Source organism: Molothrus ater, chromosome 5, assembly GCF_012460135.2.
Source record: "Molothrus ater isolate BHLD 08-10-18 breed brown headed cowbird chromosome 5, BPBGC_Mater_1.1, whole genome shotgun sequence".
Lineage (NCBI taxonomy): Eukaryota > Metazoa > Chordata > Aves > Passeriformes > Icteridae > Molothrus > Molothrus ater.
Window position 1 is genome coordinate 37,897,762 of NC_050482.2, and position 15,848 is coordinate 37,913,609.

Genomic DNA, 15,848 nt, shown 5'->3' on the forward strand with positions numbered 1-15,848 from the left:
TGGATTAATAACCAGAAATTCACTGTTAAAATTTAGCTTTTAGTTTGATATTAAATGTATGATAGTAAAAATTGCTTAGATATGAGAAACAAAATCAAAAGCACTACAGACAATGTAATTCATGCAATAAGTAGTAGAAGATATTACAAATACTATTACAAAACATGTTGCAAACTGAGCCTTTGATTTAAGTTTCTCTAATCTCACTGTGTGACCAAGAATCACAGAATCTCTAAGTATAAGCACAGGATATGGGTGAGGAGGGAACTTGTAGCTAGGTCAGGGATACATGTTACTCAGATCTAAGGGGTGATATTGACACAGGTAGAACTCATAAGATTGTCCTAGTTATTGTTATTTTTCAGGGCAAGTAACTTGTATGATGCAATAAGGAGATTGTCAGTGTTATATTACAGAAATAGGTCAAGCTATGTCTGCTAAGAAAAGACTGTGTCAAAAAAATGTTCTGCATATTAAGAGGCAAAAAACCTCTCAAAGCTGTTTTAAAGCTTTGAAAGAAAATAGCCAAAGGCCTACTTTCACGTGTCCTACTTTTGGCCAGGACAGAGTTAATTTTTTGTAGTAGCTGAGGAGTTATGACTAGGAGGTTTATCTGTATTATTTCACAGTCAATGCCTGGGATTGGGAAAAGGGTCTCTTGCTTTTGAGAAGGATGTTCCTTCCAGTGGGAGAAAATGTGGTGGGGAAGAGCTGCTTGGTCTTTGATTGCTGTTTACTATTGCAGGCTTTCTTTCGAAGTCCTTTCTTTGTCTTACAACTTTTCCTGTTAATATTGTTGCTGTTACTGTTTTCTTATCTCATTGCTCTTTCTAGTGAATGGTTCTTATCTCAACCCATGATCTATGTTTTTTGTGCACCCATTGGCTGGGGGAGAGGGAAGCAAGTGTGGTGTGGTTTTAGCAGGACTAAATTGGGGAGTATCATTCCTAAACCACAACAAGTTTTATTGTTGACTTGAGTAGCCATAGAATACACTTTCTTAAACATAAATGAAAAAGAGGGAAAAGTTTGAAGTACTTGAGGTGTATTTTTGCCTTTCCTACTTAAAAGGAATCAGTAAGTTTTTGTGAGACAGTTGAAAAACTAATCTGCCAAGTCAATATTAAACTTTTAAGAAAAAAGAGGCATAGCTCTCAGTGAAGCAATTGTTGTAGGCAACTTTGTGTGAAAGGAGAAGATGCATTTCCCCTGGGGTAGCTCAGTTATTGTGGCAGCCAGCATTTTTACACCTGTGACAAAACAGAAAAATCTGTTGTTCCTGGACATCCACTTTGAATGAGGAGATAGCTGGTAGATTACTTGTATGGGATTGTTCCAGTAGGACTTGATTAGATTTGTTGGTGTGTTTAGACTTCGTTTGTTTTTTGGGTTTTGGTTTTTAGTTTTTTTTCATTTTTTCTCTCTTTTTTTTTAAATGGCTTCCTAGCATTTGTTTGAATGTATGAGCCTCATGTAGTCCATCCTTTAAGATGCGTGGTTTGAAGGAAAAGATTCCTCTCACCTGATTTCATACATACAGCAAAAGTCTGTGCATTCCAAAGCCACTTAGGTCATTATTCCTCTAGGTCATGATTCATCTCAGCTAGTTTGGATGAGAAGAATTCTATTCTAAAAATGCCTATTTATTTTCCCAAACTATAGCGAGACCACCAAGCCATGATTTCAGACTTATGCAACAATGTTTGTTCAGATGAATCCAACTCAACATTGTCCCTCAGACACAGGTTAATTTGGTGTACCTAGTGATGCAAATCTCTTTACAAGTGAAGTGTGACATTCTTTGAGTATGCTATTGTCTTGAGACATAATTTAAGTGTTCATGAGTGAACATGTGCTCTAGGTAGACACAAAGACCTTATACTTCCCATAACAATTATTTCCTAGATGTTACCTCAACCCCTTTTTAGTTCTACATTTTCAGTAAAGCTTATGACTGTCTAGTTATTCCTGTATTTCCAGTCCATGTTATTGTTAGTTAAATCTCTTTTAACATAATCTGTGAATAGACTTCCATCTTTGAGATTTTTGGTAACAACTCATAAAGTGCTTTGACGTCCTAAAATGCATTTGTGTATGAGGTACTCTCAAGGTGTGTTCGAGTTTCACTTGAATGGACTGAGACCTAAGATAAAAATCAAAGTTTGTTTAGATACTAGTATTAATAAAAGAAGATTTTTAATGTGTTGCAAATTGGGAGGTTACAATCAGTATTTAAAAATATATGGTGTTAGCAATAATCTGTGTTGGTAAATATTGGTTTTTTTTTAATATTTTTGAATATGATAATTTTTTGAAATTGCTTGAAGAATGTATAATTCACCTTAAATTTTAAGTCAATTAACCCATCTTTTGAGAAACTTCTTAGAGGATTCTTTTCTATTTTGCTGTTTAACATTCTCATGTGGGAAGCACTGTGAGCTGTGTCACTTGGGAGTTTAGAGTAATAGCAGAATACAGCATTAGAAAATACAATGTAGTAATGTATTCTGCACTGGCAGATCAGGAAGCAATTTACCCAGAAGGTTTTCCCAGCCCAAATTTAAACTAGTTTGTGATGCAGTGATTGTGAGGACAAACTTCTACCATCAAAGGTCATCTTTTTACTTCACCATTAAGACTGCACCGCCTACTGATGCTTTTTGTCTTCAAATATTTGAAATATTTTTTGTCACTTGGGTCTTTCTATAAAAAATGTTTATAGTCCTTTTTCCATCCCCTTTTCCCCCCTCTCTTTACCTCCTTCCCCTACCCCAAATTGGCAGTCTCATTTGGTCAGTTTTCTCTCTGCTCTGAAGTCTCCAGGAGTTATTGTTTCAGCCACATACTTGCTTGAATCAATTGATTTAATTGCAGGAGACTGGTCTGGACATGGATTGAATGCTGAGGTAACAGAGCACTGTTTGCAATGTTTGATCAGCACCTATATGTAATTTCTTGTGATGAGCATGAGGTTCACCTGAAAAGGCTGCCATTAAAGCAGCTGTGAAATTGTCTGTGAGCATAGGTAATATTTTTTGCTTTATCTCTTGTACCAGGCATTGAGTTAAAAATATTCTGAAAATGCAGCTGAATTTTTTATCCAATTGAGCTATTTAGCAAGCCTTGACAGATCAAGAGAGGCTGTGTAATTTAATGATATTCTTAAGTTTCAAGAACTTAGATTTATCAAGTTGGGGAGAATAAGTTATTTCCAGTAAAGTAGGAGAGGTGGATTTAAGTATTTCATGTAAGAGTAACTGCAACCCTTCAGTATGCTGTTTTTGTTTGAATATGTAAATTGCTCAAAGTAGCAACATATGTGAAACTTTACATGTGCTCCTGTTGGTCATGTTCACAGCCTATGAACCAGAGAGACAATACCTCCCCTTGGGCTGCATTCCATTCATGGATGGTAGCAAAGTTTTAACACAGGTGGGGTATTGCAATATACCAGATATATTAGTCTCCATAGGGCTACCATACATCAACATATTTCCCAAAGCCCAGGGGCCTTTTTCTCCCTAGAAATTTTGTAAAGTGCCCCAAAAAAAGTGTTTATGTAATTTTTCTGGGTTTTTTTTTATGGCAATCTGATTAGAGCAATAGCTGTAAATGATTAAAACTCCCAGAAGATTGGCCACTGCTCAGACACAGGGTCAGCTGCATCTTTTTTCAGCATGCCAGTCAAAACTTAAAAGAAAGAGAAATGAAGGCTTAATAGCTCCCTAGGAAACAAAATTTCAAAGGTATGTCAGCTCTCTGCTATTTTTGATTAGCCTTTCTCTTTCTCATGAGCCTCATAAATAGTTTTCTTGCATAAAGAGGCTGCTTTGGTTAATGGGTCAGAGCAATTTAAGATCCTTGTAGGTGCACTTACATTGTTTGATTGAATTGTATTTTCTTGCTTACTCTTTCTATTGTATACCTAGAATATGAGAATATGCTTTCTGTATGCCCCTTCATTTCCACCTCAGTGTTGTCTTTCTCATATCCTATCCAGGTTTTTGGTAGGCTTTGGAGAGTATTTGCCTATCTTCTTTTTTAAGGTAGCTCTTTTATTATACATGCAGTTATAAAAAATAATACAAATATTGCAGAGTATTTAGCATGTGAATAAATAAGGAATATTCAGTCTTCCTATTGTTTTCCAAACATTAGAAACGTAAAAGCTACACCATACTGTTTTCTTCTATTTCAGTAGTACAGAGGAACATTCAAAACAAGTTTAGACAGAAATGGAGAAATATTCCACTGAAAATGGAGTTGATAGAAGGTGGAATTTGTCCTTTGTAGCATGTCTGCAGAAGTGCTGTAAGGCACAGTGAAATGTAGATGTTTGATGAATCTCTTAAGAGACGGCATATGTAGCAGGGCAGTGCTGGGTAAGATAACCAAATATCATTTAGGTCTGATGCTCAGATCTTTGCACAGAGTACTGTACATGCAACAAAACTGTCATCCCTCACAACAAATCTTTAGGAGACATCAGAGTAAAAGGCCAGACTGGACTATCTCTTAAAAATAGACTTTGTATTCCCTTTCTTATGCTTCTTTATCTCTGATACTCAGGGGCAAAAGAATTGGATGATGGAAGAGAGAAGGCATTCCTATCTGGTACTGCTTCCAAACCTGAAATAAAATTATCATGTAATAGCAGCTCTAAATTCTATATAGAGAATTTAGCCTGTTTGATGGAGGTTGATGGAGGTAAGATAAAAAGGATTTGAGAAAACCAGAAAGATTTGAGTTGTTGTACCATTTATAACAATAGTTTCTGAGAATAGAACAGTCTCATATAAATGTGTGTATTTACATATATAGATATGATTTTTAAATTTTTTTCCTAATTAATTATGTGCACCAGTGTTAATTTGTGCATTCAGTTTGATTTTTGAGCCAATTGGTATCCTGCTTAGCAGAAAAGCATTTCAAGGATGTAAATATTAGAGCGCCCTTTATCTCTTCCTTAATCCATACAAATCTGAAAATATATGTTTTAATATGCATTGACTAGAGCCAGGAACAATGCAAACAGTTGTGGTTTTATCCTCACTGATAATGTGGCTCCACATAGTATTCTGTGCTGAAGAGGGGTTTTGCCCTATGAATAAATGCAGAGGATAAAGTGACACCACTTACAGAAGTAATACAAAATGCACTTAATAAAGGAAATATCATCTCTGGACTTGTCCTTATGGGGTCACTTTTTATCTAAGTAAAAACCATTACATTGTTTAGAAAGAGCTGTAAACACTGCAGCTTTTTGTATTGCTGCGAATCAGGCATGTGTTTGGAACAGAATTAATTTTGTATCAGAATAAATAATTCTGTAGGCAAGCCTCAGTGCTTAGAGATACGTTTTTGGCTCACCAGCTGCCTTCCCAGACTGCTTTTATCTGGTGCAGACAAGCCTTTCTATGGCACTTCTATCATATGTGTGTGCAGAGAACAGATACTGGCTTCTTATTCTGAATGCTGGCTAAAAGCAATGTTCCCTGGAATTGCTCTCAAAATCCTCCAAGAGTCAACATCATCTTCTTTTTCTGATAACTCTTTGTGTGCCTGATCATAATGTTTGAAGTTAGACCCATACAGAGAGCCTTAACATTTTCTCCCTGTGGGAAAAGACTACAAAGAAAGATAAGAAGCTTTCATGGTTACAGGTTTTTTAAGGCCATTGTGAAACTATTGCTATGAGTAAGTTATTAGAGCCATACTGGGGTGCCACATCATCTAGAAAATTGATAGGATCATGTGAAGTATGGAAGTTACACCCCTGATATTCCTGACCTGCCAGTCTTCAATGTGAATCCGAATCATTTTGCAGAACATCAGTGGTGAGCCTTATCAGCATCCAGGACAGTGGGGCAGAGCATGCCTTGCACAAGATGTGCCCCACTGCCAATCTCAAGGGAGTCATAGTGTCTTCATACTCTCCCACCATTTCTCTCAGCCATGCTGCCATCCCTGGGAGCACGGATGGGCAAGAACAAAGGCTGGTTTGTGTTAACTTAAGCCGTACACTGAGGTTTGTGGGTGGCTCTTGTTTTTGGTCCTGGCATACACGCTGTTGCGTTTGAAATAGGTAAATGGGTATTGTCTCCAGTTTGTTCTCCCTAACAGCCCCAAAATTCCACATCTATTATAACTGCACATAAACCATAATAATGAGATATTAGTACTGAAAATTGGTATTGTGTCCTTCTAAAATTTGCATGGCATTTCCTATCAGCATATCCAGAAAATAGTTATCTATATTTCCAGATATTCTTTAATAAAAACATAACTGTTACTAAGCATAGACCATTATCAGTGTAGCTGATAATACCCAGGATGCAATTCAGTAGACTTACCCTGTACACAAACAAGAAAATTTGAAAGGTGCAAATTACAGTCATAGTTTTATACCTGGACCTGTCTCAAAATTGCTATAATGATATGGCAAAATTTGAGAATGCTCATGTGGGCACAAGAGGATTTTGGAAAAGAAGGTAATCTGTTGAATCTCTAACATAGCCCTTGCCCCCACTATTGCCAGTGATAACAACCACAGAGCAGTGTTTTGGTGTGAAGCCTCCCAGGTAGCCATCAGAGTGTACCTTATGTGGTCATGGAGTTTTGAAACTCCTGAAGGCCAATGATGAGGGGAAGAAACCCAGGAAAAAACCTCATTATCTAAAGTTTTCCTACAGCACCTTTCTTTTTCTTTGTAGATTTTGTAGAACTATTAGAATTGACTAAAACAGTATTTGCTACAACTCCCCCTCCCTGAACATTCTTCTCAACCAGGCTGATCTGCAAAATCCAGAGTCTGTAAAGATATTTGTGTTAACTTCCATGAAATATTTAATGAATGTGCCACTTACAGGAAAATATTATTATTACTACTGCTACTACTAATACATGGAAGAGGCTGCAAGGAGCTTGAGGATTCTGGTTGCTTTCTGAAAATCCTGTCAGTGTAAACTTTTCAAGAGCTATCTGTGATGACAGTAAGGGAAGTATAGAAAGGATAATTCTAGTTAATTCTGAGAAGATATTCTGGGGTTGTTGCCCAGTGGTCTGTCAGTAAACTGTAGCTGACAGAGAAGTAGAAGATATTTCAGACACGTTTCACCTGACTTAAGTCCACTTGAATTTAGGCAAGTATTTGAGATACTTAAACCAGAAATTCATCACCCTGAATGCTTTCCATAGTTTCTCTAGAGGAGGAAGTCACTAACCTCCATCCCCCAACCCCGATCACAAATAATTTCCACATAGTATTTTCCTCATTGTGTTATCTAACAAGAAAGTCTATAGATGTTCATGGTTTGGATAGCTTGCTCTACTTCCTTTAGGCCTGTGTTTCTAGTGTTAAGTGCATCTGGAAGACTCTATTACTATAAGTATCTCAAAATTATTAAAAATGGTTATTGAATGAGAGTTTTGTGTCTGTTAGGAGAATAAAATTGTAAAAAACTCTAACTCACCTTGACTTCTATATTCATAGGTGACCTACTAACAATCTGTTATTTAGTCTGTGGTCATCATGCTATCCAGGACTATGGATACTTTATTCTGTGATTGTGTGTATGTTAAATATCAGTGTTAAATAGTGAATAATAAATTTGGTTCCACTGTAAAAAAAAAAAAAGCCAGTGAAGAGCATTTAATTACAGCTGTTTATGTTGAAAAGGCTGAAGACCATGGAACAACATGCTGAATGGAACAAGCAAGAATTGCCACCCTGTGCTTTGCATGTTAGAAGTAATGAGGGCAGTCCAAACAAAATTATTTGCATTCTGTCCAACTTTGGCTTGAAAACACCATGCAGTTCCACAGAATAGCTTAATTGCCTAGCATAGCATAATTGCCAGGCATGGGAAGTAATATAATTCACATGTCTGACCATGAAATGAACCAGAGAAACTGCTGGGTTTTAACAGCTTGGTTTTGACTTACCTTGGCTTTACAACTGTTATAAGCATGAATCCAGATGTTGATCCCTGCAGCGGTATCTCATGTTTCATCTTCCTGCATCCAGCCATTATGGTTTTGTGCATTCTGTGGATCTGTGAAACTCTCAAATGGGGGAAATTGCACGTGGAGGTGGGAACAGGCTGCACCTGAGAGTGATATCTGGTTCTGTCTTGCTGTGCTTCAGATTCTGTGAAAACAGGGTGAGAAAAGCTATGTGTGCTCGGGAAAGTTATAGTAAATTATTGAATCTGGTTTGCTTCTTAATCCAATAAAATCATAAATTTATGGGAGATTTTAACAGCATAGTTTTAGTGACTACTTCCTATTTTATGGGCAGTTAACACCTTAGTCTTGTTTTTATTTCAGTGACTTTCCTCAGGATGCTCAAAATAATGAATAGAAAAATGGTCTCTAAGCATTTGAGTTTCCTTTGGTGAGTGTTTGTAATACACTGCTTATCTGCAGAAGGAGGTAATTCTCAAAAGTTAGAATAGCAAGGAGAATTCATTTGATTTTGAGGTCAGATGTATCAGGCTAAAGTGGTGTTTAGGTAACAAGCTATCTGGGTATATGTTCTCTCATACAGTAGCTTAGTGTACGATTGTTTATATTCCTGTGATTTCCCAGGGCAAATGCATCTTCTGTTTGTTTCTAGTTATTTTTGTAAAGGATTTGTTCTTATGGCTTGATTAGTCCTTTATTGCTATCATGTTCAATTGGATGTGAAGATAAATATGGATAAGAATAGGTGCCTCACACTGTGGTGTTGAGAGTAAATACAATTTTGTTTCTTGTTGGAACACTCTTTAGTTTGGGGAAGAAATTGTATCTCACAGGTACTATGCTATCAGTGCTTCTTTGTATCAATATTGATCTCTTGATTTTGTCTCATTTTTGGGTATATCTCACCCTTGTGCCTTTTTCCTATTTGTAACTGGATCACAGTAAAAAAAGCTTTGGGGTGGGAGTTGGCATTTCAAGGAGGATTTTTTGTCCATTTTTAATTTAGTGTTTTCAGTATTTTAGTCAAATAGTCTTTGCTTTTCTCTTCCCTATAACTTTTCCTTTACACCGGTAGCTGGAATTCACTAGCTGTTCCCAGTGAATACTCTGTGTGCTCATAGATGGGATGCAGAAGGGAATGAATGGGAGCATATATTACTTCATCTGCCAAGTACTAAATTAAACTTCAGTACCACTTAACAAAAACAAACAAAACTGAAAAGCCAAAACATAATTAACCAATGAAAAAAATAAAGTCCACCTGAACCAAAAACCACCATGGTAAAAACCACACAAAATCCACATGCACTAATGAAGACAGATAATCAGTTATAGAGTGACAGAAAATTGTAAATCAATCTTGATGATTTTTTTTTTTATCTCAACAGGTTCACAGTCAGGATGTAACCTCCTGTAAAATGGAAACCTGTGAAGAAAGATACAGATAGCAGTTGGAGTTAAAAGTGGTAGATGAACATTTCTCTTCTTAAGCATCAGCTTTTAAGAACGCTATGGTGATTCGGAAAGTCTCAAGAGTGAACTGCAAAGTTTTCCTCAGCTCAATCGATGCATTTCTTAGTCATTTCTCCAAGTCATTGATGTTCAGAGATGGTGTGTGATGGAAAAAAGCACCATGTTTCTGTGTTTGTAGCCCCTGCTTTTTGGATTAGTTTGCTGCATTGCTGAACCGATTTCATTTTGAAGGGCAAGGAATGAATGTGATGGATTTATCTTCAGAGATGAACAAACATGGAAGGAATCCAGTAAGTCATAAACTAGAAGATCAAAAGAAGGTAAGATTATTTTTAATTACTTAATTATATTTGAATGACTTGCAAACTCTTTGATGATTTTCAGTAAACTAGAAATGAATGTTTTTCGAGGATAAAGTAGTTTGCTATGCTCACATGATATTGCAATACAGAGAACTCCCTGAATTTGTCTAGCAAACTGTCTGTCAAAACCTGGACTTGCTGACCGGAAGCAAAACTCTGACATCAGCCTTAGACAGGGTGAGATCTTTGTTTTTGACTGTGGATGCATGGGTAGACCCTTCTTATTTTGTCCTACACATAGTTCTGGATAATGTATTCAATATTTATCCTTCAGTATCTAAGGCAGTTTAACTAATACTTCTATAGTATGGGAAGTTCTTTCAGAAATCCCACTTCTGCAACACTCTCTGAAAAATCTCACCTTCCAAGTTCATCTCCTTTACTTACTTAAACTATGGTCTGGAAATATCTCTCATGTTTATTTCATAAACCTCAATTTGATGTCTTAAGCTTTATGGGAATAATAGAAGGACCCATGCTTTATTAGGTTTTTTGCTACTACATTAATGGATTTTTCCTGAAAAAAGCTTTTTGCTTGCTTTGTTTTGTGGGTTTTCTCAAGCTCTACTTTTTTAAAGTTAAAAATGCTCTAATTTTCTTTTTGCCCGCGTTCTAAGGTAAGGCCTGACCTGATTGGCAGCCAGCAGAAAGAATATGTTCTGATGTAGCATCTGAGGATGTGGTGTGCTTCATGCAATGCCTTGAAGTGAAATTTACTGGCCTCTTTGAGTTATTGCACAGGTTCAGTGGGACTGTCCAAATAATGTATTGAAGTGCAGGTTACGTGCTTCATTATTACACAAACTTATAATATATGCTTCTGGCTTGTTTTTTTTTTTTTTTTTTAATTTTTGGTATGAATGTTTCTGTCTAATGTTTTAAATATTTTTTGATCTTATTTGGGAAAAAATCAAAACTGGTGTAGTTTATGGACAACATAAAACAATTGTAAGACCGATAAAATCAAATACTTGCTTTTAGTGTCTCTGAGATTTGTATATGCTAATCTAAGTAATTCAGTCATAGCCAATAACCCTCTAAAGAGCAGAGAATTTAGGTAATATACTATCATAACATACAGAATGAAATTATTACAGAAAATATATATTCAACCTTTGAGCATTTCTTTTTTGTAATGGAGGGGAGAGATATATGATAAATGATAATTAGTTTAAAACATGGTACTTTCTCCACTTCATAATTCCCACCCTTCTGTGGCACAAAAGAAAAGCTGAGAAATGTTAGCATTAATCTCACCATCTGGTGAACTGTTTTTTGAACCATTATTATGTGACCTGGAACCCAGAGTCCCCTTTTCCTCCAACCCCCCTCTTATTTCAAAAGAATTTTTTTCCCTTCATGCCTAATACCTGCAGATTCACTCTTAGACACGAGCTCTTTGGATTGTGTAGGAGGGGAAGGTTTGTTTCAAAGAGGATCTGTTGTACCTCAAGGTCAAATCTTTTCTTTGAGCCAGTCTGTAGATATTTTATCCCTCTGTAGAACTATGCAATAACCATCAAAGGCTCTGCTTTTGTGCTGTGGTTGATACTGAAGAAGTAAATGTGATAATAAACAGAAGTCTTGTTAGTTTTAGTTTCATTCAGGGATCTTTACTAGAAATTGAATATCATTGATATGCTAATATCATTATAAAAGGCTGATATTTGAAAAAAAGGGTTTATAGGTAGTGGTGAAACATAAGAATAGTAGTGATTTGGCTATCTCTTTTTGCTGTATTGTCTCTAGATCAAATTTTTACATAATTTTACCTTTTACCACTTTAGGAAATATTGGCTGAATTACTGGCTGACATGAGTGCCTTAGTTGCATACTACCTGGATCTCACTAGGCAAGAGTCAAGCTGAATGTCTTGGATACCTTATGTCCTTTCAGCAAATTAAAAATATTGCATTCTGAAAAGAATCAATTGTTATGTTGCTGCAGAATATATTGTTACTGTTTTCTGCATGAGCAATTTAGGAGAAAAGTCAAATTGAGAAAAAAGCATCATATAAGACTTCTCAGGTAGCTTTAAAAATGCAGACTGTGCTTTGGGATGTAATTTTTCTAATAATTTCATATCTATGCTATATACATAATAACAGAGGGTTACTTTTCTGTGGTCTGGATTTAGGTCTGAACAACTATATTGAAAAAATTTTTCTTGTTGTTAGTGTGTATGACACTCAAATATACTCCTTATCTCAAAACCTATCAAACATTATCACCTGCATTTTAAATAGGTGCATGCTTCTTTTGTGGCTACAGGACTGTCCAGTTCCTTATTCTTCCTGTAGCTGCAAGATGCAATGACATTTTTATTGATTTCTGGCAATGGCTTGCTTATATTTGTGGGACTCTCATGTGTCACTGGGCTGATGCTCACAGTAAAAGAGGAAGCTTAGTCATTAAGTTAGAGCTTTAGTTAAGTAGCCATGTGGAAGCAATAGTCTGATTTTTGTGGCTGAGTTGTTGGGAAAAGGAGGGAGGCCAGCTAATAGATCAGAGAGGAAAAAGGTTTTAGAAAGATCATTGTATTTAATTAATTTGACTTCTTACAGAAAACAGGCATAGGTCTTCCCTCTACAAATTCTTCTGTCTGGATGCAAAGCCTCAGGAAACTGGCAATGAGCTGGAACAGGTAGTTCTGGGTTGTCCATTATTTCTATCTGGCCAAGGACCATGTGTCCATGGTAACTCTGTCCAAAAGAAGCCTTTTCTTCCTCCAGGCTTGATGTGCCAGCCATACTGCTTCATCCACTTAGATATTTCAGGTTAAATGCTCTGCCTGTGCATCTGTTTGCCCTTCCCACAGTGTACTGTAATTCCTTATTAAATCAGTATGATGAATCTCAAGGCTTTAGGACAGAAATGTCAATGAGGAGCAGGTCCATATATTGCTGTTTACAGTATGGTGTGCAAGTTCATGATTTAGCACATGGCAGAGAGAGCCACAAACTCGCCTTTTGAACAACAGATTTATCGAGGCATCTTCTTTAAGATTACCATTTTAAAACCTGAAAGGGGCTGTCTTATATATCTCTATTTAATTGTTCAGAAGGGTTCTTCTGTTTTCAAAATCAATGTTGCAATTTGTAATATTCTGCCATATACATGGTTTATGCTAGCTAGTCTCCAAAATGCACATTCAAAATTTCCTGACCACTCATTTAATTTTAATGTTTGACTTACAAAAAAAGTCCCATTGTGGCCATTTCTTTGACAGAATATCCAGGTTGCATTGTATCTTCAAAAAACACCTGCTTGCTGCAGGCAGGCAGAGCCAAGCCTTAGAATGCTGCTGCTGCTGTGGCCCTGTTGATGTCTGGAGCCTGGGGGTGGGAGCCTGGCTGTGGTTCACTGTGGGTGTGCAGATGTCTGTGAGGCAGCACACAAATAAACAACACAGGTGGCTGTACCCCCAAGTATCATTCATGCACTTGATCACGTGTAAATCTGTGAAATTGTTTCAGAAATACAAGAATGTACAACATGTTTCCCAGTAACAATAATACTCTGTGCCTTAAATGTTTGGAGTATCTGCTTTGTCTGCCAAATAATTTACTGCTTTCTGTTCCACTATGTTTAGGGTGTTTGAGACAAGCCCTCTGAGTCCCTGTACTGACTCACAACAAAAGATGTGTGTCTGGATTTGAAGTCCATTATACAGATTACAGTAGGAATGATATTCTTGCAGAATTTCTTGTTTCCAAAATAGAAGACTTTGTACCTCTGCACATCTTGTCCATGCCTTGGAATTCTGCACACCCAGAGTGGTCACAGGGATAGTTTTTCATCACATTTCCTTTAAACTCTCTTGACAAAAGGCCTTGATTTTTCTGTTTAGAGGCAGATCCAAACCAAATGAAAATAGAGGAAAGTTTTTAGCACTGCACCACCTCCTCTGCAAATATATGCTTTGAAGCTAAATATGAGAATGTATAAGAATTTCTATTGTTTCCACAACAAATGACATTGTTTTCTTGTCTTTCTTTTGGTAGGCAGGTGAGCCACTGTACCTGGAGGGACTTTCAAATAGACACCAAGGCTCTATTACTGGACAATAATTAAATGTAACTAATTAGCAGGAATAGCAAGCAAACCTTGTGTTAGATGTTTTGCTTATCTCCTTGGTAGCCATTTGGAGATTAATTAGAAGTCCAGTAATCAGTCAGGTTTTGCTTGGTAGGGTAAAATAATAGTTTACTGTTGAAAGCATCAGGCAGTCTTGATACACAATTCTTTAAAACAAAAAATCAAGAGAGAAGGTTTAGAAGGGACAGATATAACAGGAATAATCAGCATGTACATCACACTGTTCCTCTATCCCCTGTTTCCTTTGTCCTAGTCAATATTCAGTGCACAGGACAGCATTTCAGGAAAATCAGATGTCATCCTCATGAGGCAGTTGGGCCAGAAGCAAAATTTATTCTCACAAACGCTCTACTACTGCTGTGTCTGTGCTCCCCATTTCCACACCTCAATTTTCATTTTTATAGCTAAATCTGTAGTCATCCAACAACTGCTTTGAAAAATAGTGGCATGAAATCTTGGGCAGGCCAGAGCTGTTGCTATTCTTGTTTAATAGTGCATTTTCATTTGAAGACTTAGGATCTGAACGATGTTGCTTGTTATGTGAACAAAAAGGTTGATGTCTCCCATTTTGTTTTATTTCTCCAAGGCTGCCCTAACTGAAATTTCTATCCCTTCTCCTCACACACCCCAGTCACCCCTACACATATGTACATATACATGTACATTCTGTGCAGTTCTTGTCCATCTGCTCATCTGTCTGACAGGGGATGCTTTACAAACAACAGAGGTCTGCAGAACTGCTGAAGAATCACAGATTCATTAGGCTCAATGCTCACTGTTATCCCATATTGCACAACAACTGGCAGGGATTTTGTGGGGTGTTTTTCAGGACATATAAGTATTTTCACCAAAAATAGTGCAGCAAGGGAATAGTGAGGGGTCATCAGGGCTCAGGGAAGATATTAGTTCTTTTTTTGCTTTTTTACTTTGATACTCTAGAATTAGGCACAGATAAGACAAGCCAGCACAGCTGATAAGAAGAAAGGGGCTGTAGGGATAACTAACTACAGTTGCTTTTCTGTATCAGGTTGTCATATATTACCTCTGTCATTCCTTCCCTTAAGCTTTCTCCCTCCATATTCCATGTGTTTTCTGTTTCAAAAGTTTTGCTAGAAAGACTTGAATTATCTCCCTGTCTATCAAACCTCCCTGGGGCCCCACCACCTGACTCTTCTCACTTTCTGAAATTGTTCTGTGCCCACTGCTAGGGAAATTCAAATTCAAAAAAAAAAACCCCAAAACTACACAACCTTTACATTCTTAATAGATGAAGTTAAATATAATTTTATGGAACATGAATCCATATTTAATAATTTATAAAGTAAACTCATGTCCTCTGCTGCATGTTAACACAGCTTTTCTTCCTTTTGGAGAACCATGATGTAAATAAGATTGTACATGTTTCTCTTTTATATTTTTTCCTTGCCTTCCCCAAGCCACTATTCGCAAGAAAGACCTGATTACAGAGAAGTATTTTGTCCCAGTGCTGCACCAAAACAGCTAGGAAATTAAATACTAACAAAATGAATTATTTTCTTAAAATGATACTGGCTAGCTGATTTTTTTAATATATATTTTTCTAGTATGCCTTGGTTTTGTAGATGGTTTCTTTCTTTTCCAGTCGCTACCAGTTTTGTCTTACAGTTGTTGCTGTTAATGTATGCCTGATAACTGAATAAAACTTGGTTTTATTCAGGAATACCAAGTAAAAGTTGGTACAGGGTATCATCACTGCCGGCATCACTGCTGGGTTGGAAGGAGATCAGCTGCTTTGCAGCTGTTACTGCTGGCAGATTTTTGTGCAATCAGATAGCTGAAATGAATACTATTCTATATGTATGTACACAGCATGGCTTGGGATATGCACTACAGAGTTGAGAGAAGAAGGTGGCTTCTCACTTGGGTTGATTACTTCCCTCCCTCCCCCACTGAAAAAATGAACAGACTGAC

At 36.9% G+C, this 15,848-nt stretch overlaps 1 protein-coding gene across 2 annotated transcripts in view; it reads left to right on the forward strand.

Annotated features, from left to right (window-relative positions):
• NAV3 (neuron navigator 3) overlaps positions 1-15,848 on the forward strand; it is a 509,813-nt gene that overhangs the window by 119,358 nt on the left and 374,607 nt on the right. For both annotated transcript variants that reach the window (XM_036400276.2, XM_036400277.2), the window contains exon 2: positions 9,354-9,758. In XM_036400276.2, the coding sequence (XP_036256169.1) occupies positions 9,678-9,758 (81 nt within the window). In that variant the 5' untranslated portion in view covers positions 9,354-9,677. The remainder of the gene's footprint in view (positions 1-9,353; positions 9,759-15,848) is intronic.